The following is a 23,271-nucleotide window of genomic DNA, read 5'->3' as shown; positions in this document are numbered from 1 at the left end:
TTGAGTTCACTTTTAAAACTGCTCAGCTTCTGAATCCTTTTAATTTTTAAGGGAAGAGCACTATAGAAATTTTCGGGTGGTATATTGCACTCTTGTTGTACTGGGCTTTCTTATGCACTTCTCTGTGAAAGTCATTACTCTGTCTTGTTGTATAGTCATGGAACTCACTGTTTAAAGAAGAAAACTGGGGGGTGATACTTCAGAAAGCATACACTTTCATGGATGTAAATGGATGGAAGAGTCATGATATTATATTCATTGAAAAATTCGCTACATGGATCTCTAGGTGCAGCTCCTTTTATGATCCTTGTCACTAGTTTTTGAAAAATAAGAGCTTCTTGCCTGACTTGAATTGCCCCAAAATATGACAACATATCGCAAAAGACTATGCATAAATCCATAATATGTACACAATACTGTTTGATCACTGCAGCAATTTTTGAGCATTCTAAATACATAGCAACATTTACTTAACTTTTTATTGAGCACATCTGTATGGTTATCCCACTTTAGATGGTCATCTAACCAAATTCCTAAGAATTTTGTATTTGGCGTTTGTAGTATATTCTGTTGGCCTAGCTTCACAGTTTTACTGGGCTTGACATTGACACATGTCTGTAATTCATCCATAATGTTTTTTTTTCTCATTCACAAATAAACTGTTGTCCATGAAACATTTACTTGCTTCAACTGTTGTTGTTTCAATTTTCCTGTTAAGGTCAGTCTCATTCTGAGCTTTAATAAAGAGGCTTGTATCATCAGCAAAAAGTACACAATCAGATTGTGTTAAATAGTTTGGCAAGTCATTTACGAAGATCAAGAACAACAGGGGTCCCAACACTGAACCTTGGGGCACCCCATAACTAACTTACTTATAACCAGAAAAGTATGACTTTCCATCATGAACTATTTCTACTTTCTGGCATCTGCCAGGTAAGTATGACTTAAACCATGCATGAGCAGTACCACGGACTCCATAGCAACTAAGTTTTTCGAGCAGTAGTTCATGATCAGTAACGTCAAAGGCCTTTGATAAATCTAAAAAGACTCCACAATTTACTTCATTATAATCAATGGAATTTAGGACAAGTTTTAGAAAGTTGTATATAGCTGTTTTAGTTGATCTATTCTTTCGAAAGCCATTTTGTTCATTGACCAATACTCTTTTTTTTTTTTTTTTTTTTTTTTTTTTTTTTTTTTTTTTTTTTTTTTTTTTTTTTTAAAGGAAAGTAGAGTGTCTTCCATACATTACTCTTTCTATAATTTTTGAAAAACAAGATAACATTGATAAAGGCCTGTAGTTTTTTATATCATAACGATCCCCATTTTTGTATAATGTTTTATAATTGATTGTTTCAGCTTTCTAGGGAAAGTGCCTGTACTGAAAGATGCATTAATTATATCTATAAGAAGAGTAATATATCTGCTGTGTTTAATGATTTTGTCTGGAATGCCATCGGTACCACAGGATAATTTATTTTTTAGTTTGCTGATAGCATTCTCTACCTCATGTACGGTTACAGGATACAAAAACATAGTTTTGGGATTCAGTGTGGTGTTATGACTGATGTCTGCACTACTTTGGGTTCATATGAGATTTTGAACTACACTTGTATAATGACAGTTGAACATATTGGCAATGTGTAATGGATCATTTATAGTTTTGTCCTCAGTTTTAATAACAATGTTGTTTCTTACTTTGCTTCTTCCTAAGTTACTATTGATCACTTTCTGAACTGATTTCATTTTTTTGTTCTCATTATTTCTACTGATATATGAATCATTATTTAACTTTTTTGCTGCAGAAATTACTTTCTTGTCTAATTTCCTATAACACTTAACACGTTGTTTCAAAGTGGGATTTTGCCTTGCTGATTTACTTAACATTCTGAGTTGCTCTCCAGATTTTCTTATGCCCTGTGTTATCCATGTGTTAATTTTGCCTTTTACTTTGCTTTTCTTAAGGGGAAAAGCAATTTCAAAGTTATGTTTGTAATTAGCTAGAAACGACTCAAACTTCATGTCTCTACTATCATGTTTATCTAGATCCCAACTTGTATTTTTTTTAGTGAGGAATTAAAAATCCTAACGTTGTCTTCATTAATACATCTCCTGCAGATGTGTTTCTCACTTGGCCTAGAGTTTTTACAGAGTACATTACGAGGTGCATTCAAGTTCTAAGGCCTCCGTTTTTTTTTTCTAATTAACTACTCACCCGAAATCGATGAAACTGGCGTTACTTCTCGACGTAATCGCCCTGCAGATGTACACATTTTTCACAACACTGATGCCATGATGCCATGGCAGCGGTGAAGGCTTCTTTAGGAGCCTGTTTTGACCACTGGAAAATCGCTGAGGCAATAGCAGCACGGCTGGTGAATGTGTGGCCACGGAGAGTGTCTTTCATTGTTGGAAAAAGCCAAAAGTCACTAAGAGCCAGGTCAGGTGAGTAGGGAGCATGAGGAATCACTTCAAAGTTGTTATCATGAAGAAACTGTTGCGTAACGTTAGCTCGATGTGCGGGTGCGTTGTCTTAGTGAAACAGCACACACGCAGCCCTTCCCGGACGTTTTTGTTGCAGTGCAGGAAGGAATTTGTTCTTCAAAACATTTTTGTAGGATGCATCTGTTACCGTAGTGCCCTTTGGAATGCAATGGGTAAGGATTACGCCCTCACTGTCCCAGAACATGGACACCATCATTTTTTCAGCACTGGCGGTTACCCAAAATTTTTTTGGTGGCAGTGAATCTGTGCGCTTCCATTGAGCTGACTGGCGCTTTGTTTCTGGATTGAAAAATGGCATCCACGTCTCATCCAATGTCACAACCGACGAAAAGAAAGTCCCATTCATGCTGTCGTTGCACGTCAACATTGCTTGGCAACATGCCACACGGGCAGCCATGTGGTCATCCGTCAGCATTCGTGACACCCACCTGGATGACACTTTTCACATTTTCAGGTCGTCAAGCAGGATTGTGTGCACAGAACCCACAGAAATGCCAACTCTGGAGGCGATCTGTTCAACAGTCATTCAGCGATCCCCCAAAACAATTCTCTCCACTTTCTCGATCATGTCGTCAGACCGGCTTGTGCGAGCCTGAGGTTATTTCGGTTTGTTGTCACACGATGTTCTGCCTTCATTAAACTGTCGCACCCACAAACGCACTTTTGGCACATCCATAACTCCATCACCACATGTCTCCTTCAACTGTCGATGAATTTCAATTGGTTTCACACCACGCAAATTCAGAAAACGAATGATTGCACCCTGTTCAAGTAAGGAAAACGTCGCCATTTTAAGTATTTAAAACAGTTCTCATTCTCACCGCTGGCGGTAAAATTCCATCTGCCGTACGGTGCTGCCATCTCTGGGATGTATTGACAATGAACGCGGCCTCATTTTAAAACAATGCCCATGTTTCTATCTCTTTCCAGTCCGGAGAAAAAAATCAGAGGCCTTAGAACTTGAATGAACCTCGTATTTACACTAAGTTTTAGTGCTTTATGATCCGAGAATCCAGTGTCAATCACTTCTACAACATTGTCTAGTTTATGTAAGTCAAGAAATAGTTGGTGTGTTATTGCTTCAGCATTCTTTCCATGTCTAGTGTATTCAATGTTAGTTGATGCTAAATTATGCAAACAAGACATTGGTCAGTTTTGTAACATTTAAACAGTTGATTTTAAAGTTGACATTGAAATCTCCATGTACAATAATGCTTTCTGTAGAATGTCTTAACTCACTAAAAAGACTTTCAACACTGTCCAAAAATTCCATAAAGTTGCCTGATGGGGAACAGTATACACACAATAATTATTTTAAAGTCTGTAACTTTGCAAACGCGATATTCAAATACTTTTTCAATGTTTTTTATCTTACTGAACTTAATTTCTTTACATTCGATTCCTTGTCTGACATCAATACATATTCCTCCCCCTTTAAAAGTTTCTCTGCAGAAGCTACTAACCATTTCAAATCTTGTTATTCTGGCAGTAAAAGCTTGATTTTCTTTTAGCCAATGTTCACATACACACACAACTGAAACGTCCTTTAGTTCATCAAGCAATAGTACTTCTAATTCTGGAATATTACTAATTACACCCTGTACATTTTGATACAAAACTACTAATTTTTTATGCTTAGCATCTGTTGCAGTGCTCACCACATTGGTTGATTGCTGCCTGCCTCCAATAAAAAATCTTTGAGATGACCTGGTGGTGACACTCTTCTTTTGCTTAAGGGGTGGGTGGTTTTCATTGCTTCTGCTGGTTTAGTTGGTACTGTTGTTGAACCTGTCAGTGATGTAAGTTGATCTGCTTCTACTGAAGACGGTGATTGTAGTACTGGACAAGATGCTGTAGACTGGGCTACTGGAGGCAGAAGAATAATGGGCTCACTTTCCTTAGTAGGTACTGTTGTTGAAGCTGCCAGCAGTGTAGGCTGATCTGCTTCTGTTGAAGATGGTGTTTGTTGTCCTACACACGATGCTGTAGACTAGGTTACTGGAGGTGGAAGAGTAATGGGCTCACTTTTCTTGCATCTGCGTAGTGAACAAAGGAAGTCTAGGATTTTTTGTCCTAATACAATCTTTCCCCTGTTGTTTAAATGCAGGCCATGTTGGGTATAGTGTTCTCTCTCCAGTGAATCTACGCTCATGAAATGTGAGTTCTGGAATGCTTTGCATATCTTCTTGAACCGTCTGTTAGCCTTAATGATTTCTTTATTTACAATAGAAGTAGTCATAAGATCGTGCCTATGGGGAATACCAACGTCAATTACAGGTGTTCTAGCGAAGCTCAAAATTTCTTTCAAACTATTAGTCGATTTGTAAAGTTCATTCCTGTAGACATCATTAGCTCCACCTATTATAATTATACACTGAGTTGTGCTGGAGCGATTTCCGACTTTTATGTTTGTTGTGATTTCAGGCATGGGTGCCCTCCGTTTTAGATTGGTGGTTGCAATTACACGATAACTATCACGTAAGATTTCAGTAAGACCACGTCCTTGGCTGTCAGAATATATACACACAATTGATTCAGAAATCTGTGAATGTAACACTGTATTAATTTGCGCATGTTCCTTTGTGTGGTTTACAGTACCAGTAGGCCTACCTGTAGTTATTTCACTCTGCGTATTTATCACTGTGTTTACAGCTGTATGAAACATATTTTTACACTGTTTACGACACACTGCACTAGACATAACATATTCTTCCCTGTACGTAGTTTTACCTGTACTCACATCTGCCTCAAGTGAACTGATGCGTATGTTTATTGCTGTGTGAAGCATGTTTTCACACTGTTTATGATGCACTGGATTAGGTGTAACATATTCACTACTGTTATTGTCATTAATACTATTTAAGTTGCTAAGAAGGCTTCTCATCATTTTCTTAAGTAGATTTGTATACTGTTCACACATTTCCGCATCAAGTTGTAGAGAACATAATACACTTTCGTCTTGATGCCAATTGTTAAAAAAATTAAACAGTTTAGAGTTGGCCCAAATGATATTTTAATCAGCCTAGATGTGGTCTCACTATTTACAAAAGTTCCTGTGGTGTACACATTGAAACTGTTGGCAGAGAATTCTCCTACTGCAAAGATAAAGTTGTTCAGACACGTTAAAAGAACCACCTACTTCTTGTGTAACAGTAAATTTTATGAAATGATTGATGGAATGTGGCTAACTTTTTTTAGGGAACATTTTGAGGAATGAGCATTAAAGTTGGCTCCCCTTCATCCATCTTCATTTTATCATCATGTTGATCAAACATTTACGCTCTGGCCAGATGGCACAGAAGCTCTTGATCATTTCCAGGGAAATATGAATAGTATGCACCCAAACATCCAGTTCATTTTTGAGACAACGAAAGAGGGAAGTCTCCCATTTTTAGATGTTTTGATACAATGAAGGTAAGAGGGACATCTTGGCTACTCAGTGTACCATAAGCAGATGCACGCTGATTTACATCTGAACCCCCAGAGTTTTCAACATTTCATCCAGAAGAGAGCAGCATTAAATACTTTGGTACACAGAACAAAATCTGTTTCTGGCAATGACCACTTGGATTCTGAAATTAATCATCTGAAATATGGGTTCTGAAAGAATGACAATGGGTAACATTATATGAAGTTGGCATTCTCCAAGAAAAGAAATGTGATGATGCTGAACATTCACGTGATGAGTCACTAATTGCATTCCTTTGTTTCTGTAGCAAAATAGGCAGAGCTCTGGGAAGACAATAAATCAGATGTATTTTCCAACTTCCTGAGAAGATAAGAGATGCAATATGCTGTTAAGGACAGTCTCGGCCTCATCATCCTTTGTGAGTGTGATAGCAATTATGTTGGTCAGTGAGTCCACAGTTTCCAACCACTGTGCAGAACTTTGTCATATTAAAAATCAAGAACTGGAGAAATTTGCCATTGTTGAGCAGTGTCACAAGCAAACTTAAAATACTGTTTACTGGGATTCTGTAATGGAAAAGGCTGTAGAAATACAGTACCCTGAGTGTTGGTTTGTTTTTGTGTTAAAGGCTTGTTTACTCTTTTTATGTGAATGTCATTGCACATTCTTGTATTGTAGGAATGAACATCTGAGTTGGTTTTAAAATTATCAATGTGCATTTTTATATTAACAACACTTTTTTTTATATAGAGGCATGGTAAGGGTAGAATATTTAGGTGTTGAAATAACTGTTTGGAAGGTGTTAGCCTTGTACTGTTTGAAATTATTCCAACAGCTCGTTTTTGTAGGGTGAAGATGGTTTTCATGTTTGCTTTATTATGAACCCAGAGGGTTAGGCAATAGGCGATAGCAGAATGGGTGTAAACAAAGTAGACAGTTCTGCTACAGTCTCTACTACACACAATATTAATTATGTGTAATGCAAAGCAAGTAGAGCTTAGCTTGTTAGTGAGGTAGAGAATGTTGGCTTTCCAATCTAAATTTTCATCAATTTGCACACCTAAATTTTGTGGCAGCAACCCTTTCAATTGGTTTATTTTGAATTTTGAGGTTGACATCATTGTTTTCCTGTAATAAGTTTTTGAAATATTTAGGGTCAGCCTGTTCAGTTCAAACCGGTTTTGTATGTATTCGAAAACTGTGGTTGCAGATGTTGGCAATACCCTGTTTATGTCTGTTACAATATTTGTGTCATCAGCAAACCGTTACGTGCATACCATTGACTGGGATCTTTATAGAACACTGCCCTTGGGTACTCCGATTGGTATGGTTTGCATGTCCGACCTGTACACAATGCTTTGGGTTTTATTGTTCGCTGAGGTAATTTCTATTACCTGTTTTCTATTGTGGAGATATGACTGAAACCATTTTAATGCAACTCCTCGTATACCTATACCTACAGCTTATAGTTTGTCTAGCAAGATATCATGATCAATAGTATCAAATGCCTTCGATAAGTCCAAGTTTATTCCTATTGTACTGTTATTTCTGTCAAGTCCTATTACAATGTTTTTGATGAATTGGGTAATTGCTGTTTCTGTACTCGTGCCTTTGAATTTTTCGAGGTAATTTGTAATTATAGTTTCTGTGACAGTCTTTATAATTTTTGAAAATACAGATAACAAACTATTGGTCTATAGTTTCCCACTTCATGTATATTACCCTTTTTATACAATGGTTTTATTTTTGAAATTTTTTATCTTTGTTGGAACGTCCCTTCTGTTAATGATATATTTATGGTATGTGAGAGTGTCACTTAAAGTAGTAAAGGAGTTTTGCTATTTGGGGAGCAAAATAACTGATGATGGTCAAAGTAGAGAGGATATAAAATGTAGACTGGCAATGGCAAGAAAAGCGTTTCTGAAGAAGAGAAATTTGTTAACATTGAGTATAGATTTAAGTGTCAGAAAGTCATTTCTGAAAGTATTTGTATGGAGTGTAGCCATGTATGGAAGTGAAACATGGACGATAAATAGTTTGGACAAGAAGAGAATAGGTTTTGAAATGTGGTGCTACAGAAGAAGGTTGAAGATTAGACTGGTAAATCACATAACTAATGAGGAGGTATTGAATAGAATTAGGGAGAAGAGGAGTTTGCGGTACAACTTGACAAGAAGAAGGGACCGGTTGGTAGGACATGTTCTGAGGCATCAAGGGATCACAAATTTAGCATTGGAGGGCAGTGTGGAGGGTAAAAATCATAGAGGGAGACCAAGAGATGAATACACTAAGCAGATTCAGAAGGACGTAGGTTGCAGTAAGTACTGGGAGATGATGAAGCTTGCACAGGATAGAGTAGCATGGAGAGAGCTGCATCAAACCAGTCTCAGGACTGAAGACAACAACAACAACAACAACAACAACAACAACATGTGAGAGTGGTTCTGCTATGACACTAGGACATTTAATTATGACTGAACCTGGTACCTCATCAATCCCAGAGTACATTTTATTCTTCATTGCTTTTATTATCTTAAGAACTTCTAATTTATTTGTGGGACATAGCAATATTGAATTACTACTTTGCTCTCTTTGAACTGTGGTACTACTATTTCTAGCAAAATTTTTACTCAGGTTGACTGGAGTGTTTATGAAATAGTAATTTATGTAATTTGATAGAGTACCATTTCTGAGTATCACACCATGATCATCTTTTAATACAATGTCATCTTGCTTTTTAATACTTTTTGTTTCCTTTTTTACTATATTCCAGATTGCTTTTGACTTGTTTGCTGTCCCTATGATTTGTCATTGTGCATTATCTCGGCTGTTTACTTTCTTATAAATTTTCTTATGTCTTAACATAATCTGCAGAGTGTTCATCTTGGCTGTCTTTTCTCAGTTGATTCAAAAGTTTCAGCTTTTGACTGGATACTCTGATAGCAGGTGTTACCCACTGGCTGCTGTTTCTTGGCATGACATTAATTCTTGTCAGTTATTTTGGAAAACACATCTCAAATATGGACATGAAAGTATTATAAAATGCATTAAATGATTCATCAGGTGATGATTTTGAGTATACATCTTCCCAGGTTTGTTTTGCTAATGAGTGAATAAAAGTATTAACCTTTTCTGGGTAGAAGTGCCTTTTATATTCCCACTTGTATTTAACCACCTCAGGTACAGAAGAATTTATGCATGTTACTAGTGTGTTGTGGTCTGAGAGACCTAAGTTTAAATTTCGTGCCTCAGTAACACCATTTTCAATATTTGTAAATGTATTGCCTAATAGGGATGGAGGACTCTGTTGTTCTAGTGGGGGTCTGTGAAGAGCGGTTTCATGTGAAAGCTGTTTAGGATACTCAGAAGCTGTCTCTTTCCTTAAATTTCAATTAACAGGTTGTTGTTAAAATCCCCACATAGTAATAAGTTCACATCATTGTTGTGCCAAATGTTCAGCACTGCTTCCAAATTTTTAAGAAATATGTTTGTCACCTACTGGTGACCTGTATATTGATATGACAATTAGTTTTTTACACTTCTCCTCAGATTTTAGCTGTATGGCACATGATTCAAAATGTTTCTTGATATTTAGATTGTATGTTTCAGATCTAACTTTATACTACTAAAAGAAATAAAAACGTTGTCGACATTCAAGGAAGCAATATTTAAATTCTTAATGACCAACTGCTATTATAGTATAAATGAATATCTGCAATAACCTTGTAGCAAGTAACTACATTAATTTACTATATGTTAATAGTACTATAAATCAAATGTTTGCCACAGCCTCAGTGTTAATTTTTCTTAACAAAAGTGTTAAATCAATTATTTACTTCTAATGTATTTCATGTAAAAGATCCTTCTCATACTTTTATATTACTACAGTGAACAAAGTTGTATTGCCCAAAAATATTGTGATGGGTACAATGAGCCATTGTATTCTGTAGTAAACTGTACACCCTTATCTTATTTTTTTTGTTATACTATGTTCCATACAATGTACATTGCCACTGGATGAATAAACTACTACTACTACTAAGAACATCTGACAGTGGATATAATCTTAGTGGTGCATGGAAGCGAGCTCTCGATGCAGAGAAGAGCAAGAGATGTTCATCAGAATGTTTATGCTATGGCAGGAGTGGAGGTGCCACCAGTGCAGACATTGATATCAACAACATGACGTAATTACTGACCAATCAGAAGCCTTCCTTTGGGCTATATAAAACCACTGCAGAAGCAGTTCTGACAATCAGTTCCTCCTGAGGAAGACAATGGAGGTGATTATCAAAAGCTTGAGGTTTTACCCTGAATTGAATTGATGCAGCAAGAAGTCAGAATGTTTTAGACAACAGTACTGTTGTGAAAGACTTCATTTTAGATAAAACATAAATTGAGCAAATTATCTGGAAACAGGATAGTTGCCATTGTGAAATAATGAACTCATCTAATTATAGTGAAATAGATAATTATTAAGCTGGCAAAATTTCACTCAAGTCAAGTTAAATCTGTTTCGTACTTTGCTTTAACTTATGCTATAAATCTGGAAGATTCTCCCAGTGTAAATGTTCATTGGAATTACAAAAGTATTTACTCTCCTATAGATAATAATACATTTTATCAGAAGCATTTGGTGGTATTTTACCCATCTTTTAAAATAGATCACTATGGACATCAATTAGCTAATAAGAATTAAAGGAAACACTTTAGTAGGTAAGTCTGTTTGGATCCATCTGTCTACATGACATATTTTTATTTTAATCACAAGACAGATTTCTTTTATCCTAAAAATTGTTTCATCGAGCTAAACAAAGGGACATTAATGGAAACAACTAATACTTTTTGTGCAGGTTACTACCTAAGTTTCCACATATGTGCTTGTTTTTAACTTTGATAACACATTTCAACAGTTTATGTACTGCTACTGTAAAAAAAAATCTAGTTTACCAAGAGTAAACATAGTAGAAATTTGTAAATTATTGGATAGTTATACTGACAAAATTTTAACTGATAAAACACTATAGTGGATCTGTGAAAATAGTTAGGTTCAGATGCACTGAGAATAAAAAATACTGCCAAAGATTTTTTGCAGATTTTATCACACTGAACCATCAGTTTAGCCTTGGTTATAACAGCAGTTGCTGTAATGGTCACTTTCAAGGTAACAATGGCCTTTGCAACAGAGGTTGAGCAAGAAACTAAATTGAAATAGCTATTTCTTGAAAAACTAATGTATCTCAGAATGTTGTCATTTTTCATCTGAGAATATAACAGAATCTGAGTTAGTGTGTACTTCAGACTTGAAATATCTCATTCTGTTTTTCTTCCTTGACATTCAAATGTAGGTGAAAAACACAGAAGAATGCAAGGAAAAAAGTTGACTGCCATGGTGTTCTATGATAGTGAAACTATCAGTAACATATCATGCTAAATACAGATTGTTAAAAATAAATTGTGCTATTCTTGTGGCATTGGATCATTTTCATTGTCAGAGAGCATTTTTAATTATTTTTGAAATTACCTTTGGTTTTCCAAAAAATATTAATTTCTTTAAAAGAATTCCACAACAGTATCCTCAATGAAAAAATGAATTTTATACATTTTAATGAAATAATGCTCTCACAAGTAATTTATTAGAAATTCAGAGCTATGAAACCTGTCATACTAGGTTTTATATTACAGCATATGTGTGTGCTATGTGGAAGAACTCTTCCAAACTACCCGAAATCCTAAAAAGTCTTTCCATATTGCTTACCACATATACAGATTCATTGAAAGGCAATTAAATTTTCCAGCTTTGCTGTTATACCATCATTTATACCACATGACCAATTGCTTTCAGCAATGTGCCATAGTCAGATGCTTCTCATATTATCATAGTTTTACACCATCACCAGGTGTTTGCATATACAAACATGCATTTGTCATTTAAATATACAACTGCTGTCATAGCTGACTCAAGTGAGAGCAATGTTCTGTAATTGTCAACGATTAAAAAGTAGTAATAGTAGGTAAACAGATAAAATCATTACATACCTCATAGATTATTGCTCTACATGGGCTGATTCAGCACTGAAGTGTATACAACTACACAGTATAATCATATGAAATTAAAAAGAATAGTGGTAGCACTTGAATGTGGTACACTGCCAAAATTAGCTGGTCATGTGATATAAATTACACTGATAGTGTAACAGCCAAGGTGGAAAATAACATTTTTAAATGGTAGATTTGTAATCTGATTTAGATTAACTAGATGGATATATGATAAAGATACTACACCTTCATTCTGCCTAATCCTCAACATATTCTCTCCAATCAATTTTACTTGGTCCTCTTCTGCTTAGTGGGACACCTTCATGGTCATCAGCATTCACTTCAGATGGTTCCATTACATCCTATGTCCATATTAAACCAACAAGCAACAATATGTCCATGTTCATAGCTATCACCCATCTCTCTCCTGCAGCCTTGGTGTTCATTATTGTTGCAACTACAGTGCTAAGCACTCCCTCTCCCAGTCTTATGAAGGACTTGAGACATGTCATAGTCTAGACAGCTGGGTCATTATTACACTAATCTATTCACACACACTGAGTAAATATGAAAGAACAGCCTCTGCCCTTTCACACAATATCACTTTTGACAGGGGCAGCACTACCAAGGCTTTGAGCACATGGTACTTCTTTGTCTGTACGCTGCTCCTACTCCTAACCATTAGTCATATGTGGTCCAGATTTGTAAAAGACCCAGGAGAAAGACTTATCAATCATATATAAGTGGAAAATGTAGTTTTAACACAGTTGGTTATACAAATTTCCCCATTTCATTTTCCTCTAGTTACCATGATCCAACAGCTTCTCTCCTTTCCAAATCCACTCTATTCTTCCCCTTGTCCTTCACTTGGGAGCATTTTAGCTACTAGGAGAGAAATTAGTTCTGAAAGCTGTAATGTACAAAATTAGTGTAAAGTGTTTCAGTTCATAATGTACGTAATAAATGTGCATTTAATTTCTAGGGGTGATTCTGACAGTGAAGAAGAGATACCACTAACTCGAAACCAAAGGCGTGAAACTGTGAGAAGTATGAAGATTATTCAACCTTTTTTGTCTTGTTAGACTTTCATAACATATCACTACACCTTCTCCACATACTGAAAAAATCCTATTCATTTTCAGAAATGAAAGGTGTGGCAGCTGGTGATCGATCAGTAAGTTACTCTATTTATTCTGCATAATCCAGTATTATATTTAGAACAGTTATACAAGCCTGTATGAATAAGGTATGATAAGATACTTTGTCACATTCAAAAATTCAGAAAATGCTAATCAAATCTTGAAGGTTCACATTATTTCTAGTAAAGACAAAATAAGATAACATGTGTAACTGTGAAATCGTGTAGCAGAAAAATGGGTAACACCTGGTGTTATGAAATCCTTTGACATTTATGAATAAGTGAATGAATCCAGCCACACACTCCTATTACATGTTGTTCTGGGAAGTTGATTAAATGTTTCCATGATGATCACTTACTCATTACTGTGTAATCACATTTCTCTTGTAACATAACTGATACTTCATCCGGTTTCTCAAAGTAAACTACCTTAATTCCTGCCATCCTGAAGGCATCACATAATTCAATTCATGTATGGCAGAACTTAAAACACAATTTTTTGAATTACTGGTTGGTTGTAATAGATCTGTTTCTTAGTTACCTCCATTAACAGGTTCTCTTAGTTTCTTTTGATGGGATGCTGACAGACACCTTCCTGGACATATGTCTGCAGTTGCGTTTTAATCACAATTTAAAACTGCATTGCCAATGGTATTTTAAAATGTTACACTGTGTTGTATAAAAAATCAAAATAAATGAACTATGCAAAAAATAACATTTATCAACATAGTAAAATGGACTTGTAAATTTACAAAACAACAAACAAATGGATACAGTAATGTATTATGTAGGAAAAAGTAGGTTGATACCACTGCACAGATAGGCGCTAAAATGCAGGCAGGCACAGTTAAGACACTTACACAAAAGCTTTTGGCCACAGCCTTCCCACCCACCCGCACCCCCTTGTGGGTCTGGGGGTTAGAATAGGTCCGAGGTATTCCTGTCTGTCGTAAGATGTGACTAAAAGGAGTCTCTCACATTTCGGCCTTTATGTGATGGTCCCCTGTAGAGTTTGACCTCCATTTTTCAAAACTTTCCCAAAGAGCGAGCCAATTGGGGATGGGCATCTTACATGGTGCATAGTATCAATCATGTGCTGAGACCTCTTGCATCCTTCATTGATGTGGATCTGCACTCCTGCTCATTCTCCAGCTGTTGGGTGAGGTCACCTACCTGGGTGTGGTTTCCTCCATCCTCTGTGCAGTATTGCTTTCTGCACTGCCAACGACAATGGACATCTTGGCTCGTTTGTGCTGGATATCCATCATGGTAGCCAGTCCGTTGCGGTGGGGCTGCCATGTACCCTGTTGATTGTAGCCCCCGACCACAGGGATCATTTTGCTGATGCCTGCACTGTTAACTCCCCATGTATGCCAAGGAGTAGATGCTCGTCATCCTGGGGCATCGGGACTCCAGGCAATGGCCATTCTGCCAGGTGGCCTTTCCTGTGCCTGGGTGGTGCCAGTGGGGAGGGCCCTGGTCGGAGTGGAGGGCATCAGGTTGGATGACTGCCATGAAGTTTAGTAAGTCATCTCTTGCTAGTGGTCAAACACCAGCAGTTTTTAAGCAGTCAAGATATATGGTAGCTTCAGTGCTAAGAAATAAGACCCCAAATCCTAACCCCCCTTGCCACACCATGGGAGAAAGTCAGGCTGAGGGTGGCAGCGAAGCTTATTCATCCCAGTACCTCATGTGTAAGTTCGGGGAGGTGGAGGGCTTGTCCAAAATGTGGTCAGGGTCGGTCTTGATCAAAACAGCATCCTCTTCCCAGTCACAGGCACTACTAACCTGTGATATACTGGGGGATGTTTGTTTCAATCACACCCCATAAAAGCTTAATTACAGTCCAGAGTATCATATTTCAAAGGCACCTTCGTTTGAGGTCTGACGATGAGCTGCGTGCCAATTTAGTGGCGAGGTGTCTGTTTTGTTTGGCGCTTCCACCGGGGTCCAAGGGATAATCAGGTTGCCACCAGTGCCTTCATTTTGGCCTTCGAGGGTGACATATAACACAAGGTGGTCAACTGCTGACAGGTCTACCTCTGTGGCATAAAGCCATATATCCCTCCTCTGATGTGGTGCTTTAAGTGCTGGAAGTACGGCCATATGTCTTCCTGCTGTACTTCCAGCATCGCCTATTGGGATTGTGGACATTCTTCATATCCCAATAGTCCCTGTGCCCCGCCTCCCATCTGTGTCAACTACTGAACTATGGAGAGCACCATTCACCTTGCTTGCCAGACTGCAGGAAGGAAGGAAAAACAAACAAACTCCACTGCCCCCCTTCATGGTGGGGGGGGGGGGGGGTACTTACCTCCCTGTTGCTCCTGCACAACCTACTTCAAGATCATCCCCCCCTCTCAATGATTGGGGATGTCAGTCCCCACTTCTCAGTTGGAGAAGAGAAGTGTTAATTCTTCTTCAGATCTTCTCGCCAGGAAGGGATCCCTTGTTGGGCCACTCCCTTCCCAGGTTCCTACAAGTGGCAAAGCTGATACCTGCCAGTGGCTGAAGCAACCACAGGTAGCTGGTCATAGGGCTTCAGTCCTCCTCAGTCCCTGAAACTGAACCAGACAAACCTAAGGAGCAGCGAGAGAAACCTAAAAAGAAAAAGACCCACAAAAACCAAGGCACTGTGGTGGCACCCACACCACCACTACATAGAAGCTCTTTGCCTGAGGATGAGGTGGAGATTCTGGTGTCTGCTGAGGACCTAGGTCTTGCTGGTCCCTTGGACACAAAGGACGTTATTGCACAGGTACTCATCTGGTGGCAGCAGGTGACCATGAGGCTTAGACTGCCTCACTGAGTGTTTCATGCCTTCCCAGTCTCACAATCACGTAATCCTCCAGTAGAATTGCGGCATTTTTTCCACCATCTGGCTGAGCTACGACAACTGTTAAGCTTTACACCTACATTCTGCATTGCCCTCTAGGAGTCCTGGTTCCCACCAATGCAGACCCCTGCCATCTGTGGCTATAAGGGATATTACAGGAACCATAGTGACTGTAATAGTGTCAGGTGGAGTTTGCGGCTCTGAACTAAGTATGTAATGAACCTGTGCCCCTTCAAACCTCTCTTGAAGCTGTGGCTGTCAGGATAAGGATGGCACAGGAAATAACTGCCTACAATGTATATCTTCCTCCAGGTGGTGCAGTACCCGTGAGAATATTGGCTGCACTGATTGATCAACTCCCTAAACCTTTCCTACTTTTGGAAGATATTAACGTGCATAACCCCTTGTGGGGTGGCACCAAGCCTACTGGCTGAGGTAGGGAGGTCAAAAATTTACTGTCATAACTGCCTCTTAAATACAGGTGCCCCCACACATTTCAGTGTGGCACATGACACATATTCAGCCATTGATCTCTTGGTTTGCAGTCCTGGCCTTCTCTCATCTATCCACTGGAGAGCACATGATGACCTGTGTGGTAGTGACCACTTCCCCATCTTCCTGTCACTCCCCTGGCATCATGCCCATGGACGCCTACTGAGATGGACTTTAAACATGGCAGATTGGGAAGCTTCACCTCTGCTGTCAACGCTGAATTTCCCCCACATGGTGCCATCGATGTTGTGGTTGAGCAGGTCACTACAATGATCGTTTCTGCAGTGGAAAACGCGATTCCTCATTCTTTAGGGAGCCCCTGGCGAAAGACAATCCCTGGGTGGTTGCTGGAAGTTGCTGAGGATAAGCAGCATGCTCCCTAGAGAACCTAATAGCCTCTTAAGTGGCTCTGGGAGAGGTACGTGTCGACCATTGGATGCCAGATGTTACCTTCCCAAGTCTGCATGAAAGATCAGACATCTCTTTTGGTACCAGACACCAACAGGTGTCCCTGGCATTAAAATCAATGGCATGTTATCTACCGATGCAAACGTGATTGCCGAGCACTTTGCTGAGCACTATGCTCGAGCCTCTGCATCAGAGAACTACCCTCCAGCCTTGTGCAGCCTCAAACGGCGGATGGAAAGAAAGTCCTCTCGTTCACTACATGCCACAGTGAACCCTATAATGCCCCATTTACTGAGTGGGAGCTCCTAAGCGCCCTTGCACATTGCCCCAACAGAGCTCCTGGGCCAGACTGTATCCACAGTCAGATGATTAAACATCTCTCGTCTGATTACAAGTGACATCTCCTCGTCATCTGAACACAGATCAAGCATGAAAACAGCAAGAAGGTATATGAAACTGTGGAAGAAGCAAAATAGAAACAATGAATGATCAAAGCTCAAGATGTGCAACATTGAGGAATGTGTAAGTATCATGGTTGAGTTGTTGCAGTGTTACAATGTGAAGTGGGAGATCTGAGTTGAAACATCCCTCATGCCCCATAATTTTTTTTTTTGTTTTTTCAAAAAATTATGAACTTTCCAGCTGATCATTAATGTCTTCTCCTTTTGAAGTCTTGACAGTTGTCATACTATGCATTGGTTATTTTGATTCTGCTTCTATTTTCACAGTTCAGTACAAAATCTTCCTGATTTCATGCTTGATCTGTGTTCCGTTTTTGTCAGGCTATGCAATGGGCCATCTTATCACGAAATCTGATGGGGGTGGGGTGGGGTGGGGTGGGGTGGGGTGGGGTGGGGTGGGGGGGGGGTTACAATTACAATGAGGAGTTTACCTTGTCGGAAGCAAAATAACATGAGATGGATGTAACAAGAACGAGATGAAAGTAGACTAGTGCAAGCAAAAAAGGCATTATTGGGCAAAATAACTCTCCATATCAAATGTAATTCTTATTTTGAGAGAGAAATTTCTGAGAGTGTAGGCCTGGAACACAGCACTCCATGGTAATGGATCAGTGACACTGGGAAAAATGGAAAAGAAAACTGAAGCATTTGAGATATGGTACTGCAGAAGGATCTCAAAATTGAGGTAGACTAGTAAGATAAGAAATGGGTGGTTTTCTGTAGAACTGGCAAGGAAAGAAACATGAACAAAACATGGGCAAGAAGGGACAGATGCTAATGTGTTAAGGTGTCCTGAAATAGCTTCCATGGTACTAGAGGGGGCTTCAAGATGGTAAAAATGGTAGTGGATGACAAAGATTGGAATAAATGCAGCAAATAACGGAGGATGTTGGTGCAAGTGCAACCCTGAGATGAAGGGCTTGGTAAAAGAGTGGAATTTATAGTGGGCCACACAGAACCATTCAGAATACTGGTGAAAAACAACTGCAAATTTTAAATCAAAATGTAAAATAATTTTCTGTCCAATACCTTGTGTGCAGTATAAGTACTGAAAAAAGCTCTTTATGGACAAGTAAGTAAATAAACATTATGCTGTGTAGCTCTAATGCAATTGGCCTAAACATAAAAATAATGGTAAGATTTAATACAGCAAGCTTGAAAATACGCATGAAAGTAAATTAAAACCAAACTAAAATAAGCAATATTAAAAAAGAAAATTTTACTATTTTAGTAGTAGTAGTAGTAGTAGTAGTAGTAGTAGTAGTAGTAGTAGTTGTGGAAATGCACAATTTCTAGAAAATAACATTTTATATTATCATTCACATACTTGCAGATCCAATTTTACAAGGACTGGACTGGCAGTTTACCATGAACTCATAGCAGGAACCATCTTGGCATTTTCCTGAAGTAATTTACTCACACTAGAAAAAAAACTAAATCAGAATAGTCAAATGCAGTTTGGAGTGTCCATCACCCTGATTCAAAGCTGATTGATCCTTTTAAAACAGCACAACCTCACTTTGTTTTGTAAAGGTTATTTAATAATGTAAATAGCTAGTGCTACACTGTTGATTAATTTCTTTGTACTTATGACTTCACAGACATTATTTCATAATGTAACACAACACACTATCAGATGACACCAGGATCACAATGACAATTTTTGGTTTCCAGTATGTGTACCACAAATTCCCTTTTACTTGTTTGAAAAATTGAGTCGGCATTCCCCCATAATGAGTGAGAGGTCAAACTCGGAAAGATGATGATAGTATGTCCCACTGCAGAGTGTGGGAGTAATCTTTTCCAGAAAAGAGAAAAAATGTTATAGTTGAACAGTGTTTTGTGAAATACCAGAAATGTTACTAACACACTAATTAAAGTCATGAAACAATTACTGATTTCACTCAAATGATCTGTAGCGGAAGATATTAACTATAAATGGTCAAAATAAATTAGGGGATTAATTACATACACAAAACCAAGCACAAAATTAGACCTGGTGCTATATTCCTTAAGACTGAGGGCCAACCTTTCTCTTTTATGGAAATGCAGGTTATACTCATGCATGTTAATGGTAATTAGGGAAAAATGAATTTAAGGAGGCAGCTGGCAAAACAAGAGAGGAAGTAAATAGATCCCAGTTTGCTTCATTACAAGTTGTTGTTGATGTTGTCATACAGAGTATATTTAAGATAAGAAATCAGGAGCATCTTAAATGAGTTAATAAGATTATTTGTTAGGAACACTGCTTCTGTATAATACTTTGCAATTATAACATATGAAAGTGAATGAATGGACAAACTCCTAAAAAGATTTAGTGAACTGTATATATGACACAGAAAGTGGAAAGGGGCCTCTCATCAAACACTTTGGATTTTGAGGTATTGTAATTCCTATGTTCAGCATTAAACCCTGAACAATTTGAAAAAAAAAAAAGAAAATAAATTATATTTCTGTCTCTATATTTGAGTGAATTACAACAGATTGAATATTGATGGTGAAAAATAGGTGTTTTGAGATAGTATGTTTTAAAGTTTCACTTAATTACCATTGTTTATTTTGGCATGTTCAAGAAACAAATTCTACATATGTACATTACCTCAAAATATCCTCTGTCAAATGGTGCAGACGTTTTTAAGTCAACATTACACATTAAGTGGTTAACCCTTTCAGACCTAAGGCAAATTACAGTATACAAATTTTAAAACAAAAGAAATTGGCTTTAAACTGAGAAAATTACTGTACTCAGCACATCTCATTTTTGGCAAAAATTGCTATTTTTGCTCTGTCATGGCAACTTTTAAATCAAATTTTCATTCTGACTCATTTATGGGACCACAATTTTTTAATTCATAAAACCTCCAAAATACTTGAGGTCCCATGTTTATAGTGACCAAAGGATTTGATTTTCTACTTCTAAAATATTTTTGAGCCATCTTTTATTCTGGAATATCTGGCTAATCAGATTCTATGTCAGGATCCTCATTGTCCTGATTTGTATTTCTGGTTCTGGTTGTACTTGGACACAGAATGTCTCTTTGCAGTAGGTCCTGATGTTTTTGAAGAGAGAACTTTTTTGTTGTCTGGCCATCCCTGCTGGAATTACTGCATCAGAAAACCCTTCACATCCATTTTCTTTGGGACAGATGCAGTGCATGAAGTTTTGCTAAGTACACTACTCTATTAGCTAAAGATAAACTGAAAGTGAATTTAATTAGTTGTGTGAGGTACTTTATTATTATTATTATTACTTTTCTTAGAGAGACTTAGCCACTTCTCGGTATTCGTGGCAACTTCACATTTTACATTTCTAGTGGCAACAGCACAGTTAATGTGTTGCAGGTGTAGATTTTTGTTGCTACAGTAATGTCAGCTGTCATTTGGTGTTATAAGGCTGCCAGCTATTGGTAACATTCATAGACATTGACAACTGTCATGTAGAAAGGGACCACTTGTCTTCTTTGGTATTATTATACTCACAAAATGTTGTTTAATGCAAAACTAATCTGAGCTTCTTAAAATCTCTCTAAAATTTAGTAGATATTATTTCATGAAGCACTCTTTACACAGCTGAGAGGTTTAGGAAAGGGGCCTCTTGTTGGGCCAACATTATTTCCCCATAATGACAAGAGGTCTGTTTTCAGAACATACTTTTAGTGATATTATTGACTCCTGTAGATTCAAACAACTTTCAAATAGATATGAGCATGTGCAGACTGAATTAAATTATTAAAATATATAAAAAGTGAAGGTATATGTGTTAAACATTTTTGCTTGTACTGAAAATTTTACTTCTCCAACAAGAGGTGGTCCTGCTATCTGTCTTTCACATATACAAGACGTAACAATAATGGTGTTGGCAAAATTTTTGTGTGGCAAATATGTCAAAAGTGCACTGTTTTCCCACAAGGGTCCATCACTAATTTGACACTAGTGGTCTAACAATTTTCATAACATAGTAGTTTGAACACCATCTCTGAACATGACTAGTGTCAAAACCTTCATAAACTCCTAGTGGAGAAATGATGCACCTGTGACATTTTTGATGCCTAAAAAAAGTTTACCTTCTCAAAAAGTCTAAAATTATATATATATATATATATATATATATATATTGGTTTTTATACCTTGCATAAGTATTGCTTTTTGTGTTCATTTTATTCCTATTGCAGTGTTTACCTTTTTTTTGTGTGTGTGTGTGTGTGTGTGTGTGTGTGTGTGTGTGTGTGTGTGTGTGTGTGTGTGTGTGTGTGTGTGTGTGTGTGTGTGCGCGCGCGCGTGTTCATTGCATACATCACTTCTTGTGGAAGGAACCACTTTGGGGGTAGGAACCATCTACATCTCAAAGGGAGGATGGGTGGACATGAAAACAAAGGGTGGCTCACAATGTGCAAATAGCCACATTAAAATTCATCCAGTATTGGACAATGAGAGCATGTGATGAGTTGGAACAAACTTCACACATAATTTCAAACTTTTGAGACTTTTCTTTGCTGACAACACTAAATGATACGAAAAATGAGTTCTTTACTATTAATTCTGTTAGCGCCACACTTCGGAGGAAATATCTGCTTATACCACTGGATGTACCGGCAAAATTACACTGAGGTGACAGAAGTCGTGGGATAGCAACATGCACATACACAGATGATGGTAGCATCGTGTACACTAGGTATACAGGGCCAGTACACTGGTGGAGCTCTCATTTGTACTCAGGTCATCCATGTGAACAGGTTTCTGATGCCATTATGGCCACATGATGTAAATTAAGAGACTTTGAATATGGAATGGTAGTTGGAGCTAGATGCTCGAGACATAGTTTGGGAATTCAGTATTCTGAGATCCTCAGTGTCAAAACGGTGCCAAGACTACCAAATTTCAGGCCTTGCCTCTCGCCACAGGCAACACAGTGGCTAATCATTTTCACTTTACGACCAAGAGCAGCGGCATTCACATAGAGTTGACAGTACTAACAGACAAGCAACACAGCACAAAATAACACAGGTATCAATGAGGGAAGTATGCAGACATATCCGTTAGGAAAATGTGGCAAAATTTGGCATTAATGGGCTATGGAAGTAGATGTCCTACAATATTACCTTTGCTAACAGTACAACATTACCCACAGTGCATCTCCTGGGCTCGTGACCATATCAGTTGGATCCTAAATTACTGGAAAACTGTGGCCTGGTCAGATGAGTCCCAATTTCAGTTGATAAAAGCTGACAGTAGAGTTAAAGTATGGCACAGACCCCACAAAGTTATGGACCCAAGTTGTCAAAGTACTGTGCAAGCTGGTGGTCGCTCTATAATGGTGTGGGCTGTGTTTACATGGAAAGGCCTGGGTCCTGGGTATGTTAGAGTCCTTGGAGGCCACTTACACTCGTTCATTGCCTTCAGATTCCCAAACAGTGGAATTTTTATGGTTGACAGTGCACCATGTCATGAGGCACAATTGTTTGTGACTGGTTTGAAGAACATTCTGGGCAATTTTAGTGAATGGTTTGGCCACCCATGTTGCTTGACATGAATTCCACTGAACAATTATGGGGCACAATGAAGAGGTTAGTTCGTGCACTAAATCCTACACTGGAAGCACTTTAACAGTTATGGATAGCTACAGAGGCAGCAGGGCTCAGAATTTCTGCAGGGAACTTGCAATGATTTGTTGAGTCCATACCTTGCTGAGTTTCTGCACTCTGTTGGGCAAAAGGTGGTCTGACATCGTATTATGAGGTATACAGTGACTTTTGTCACCTCTGTCTGTGTCATGGTATGACACATAGTTCAGGAGATATGACGTCATAAGTATGGCGTTGCCTGAAAATGAAACTACAGCACAAATTTTGATAGAGATAGAGGTGAAATATGTGCATCAAGATATGTGAACTATAAGTTTATAAGCTACTACAGCCATTGCCATGCTGAATAAAATAACTTTGAATATTAGGCCATGTTACAAAATGTTAAAGCAACTAAACTT

At 38.1% G+C, this 23,271-nt stretch overlaps 1 protein-coding gene across 1 annotated transcript in view; it reads left to right on the top strand.

Annotated features, from left to right (window-relative positions):
• The window catches only part of LOC126237524 (uncharacterized), a 76,275-nt gene that overhangs the window by 46,582 nt on the left and 6,422 nt on the right, over positions 1–23,271 (top strand). Inside the window, exons 3-4 of the mRNA XM_049947704.1 lie at positions 12,936–13,000; positions 13,096–13,127. Of these exons, the coding sequence (XP_049803661.1) occupies positions 12,936–13,000; positions 13,096–13,127 (97 nt within the window). The remainder of the gene's footprint in view (positions 1–12,935; positions 13,001–13,095; positions 13,128–23,271) is intronic.

The sequence above is a fragment of the Schistocerca nitens genome, chromosome 1, assembly GCF_023898315.1.
Source record: "Schistocerca nitens isolate TAMUIC-IGC-003100 chromosome 1, iqSchNite1.1, whole genome shotgun sequence".
NCBI lineage: Eukaryota > Metazoa > Arthropoda > Insecta > Orthoptera > Acrididae > Schistocerca > Schistocerca nitens.
The sequence above is the reverse complement of the archived record's forward strand: the minus strand, read 5'-3'. Positions and strand labels throughout refer to the sequence as shown.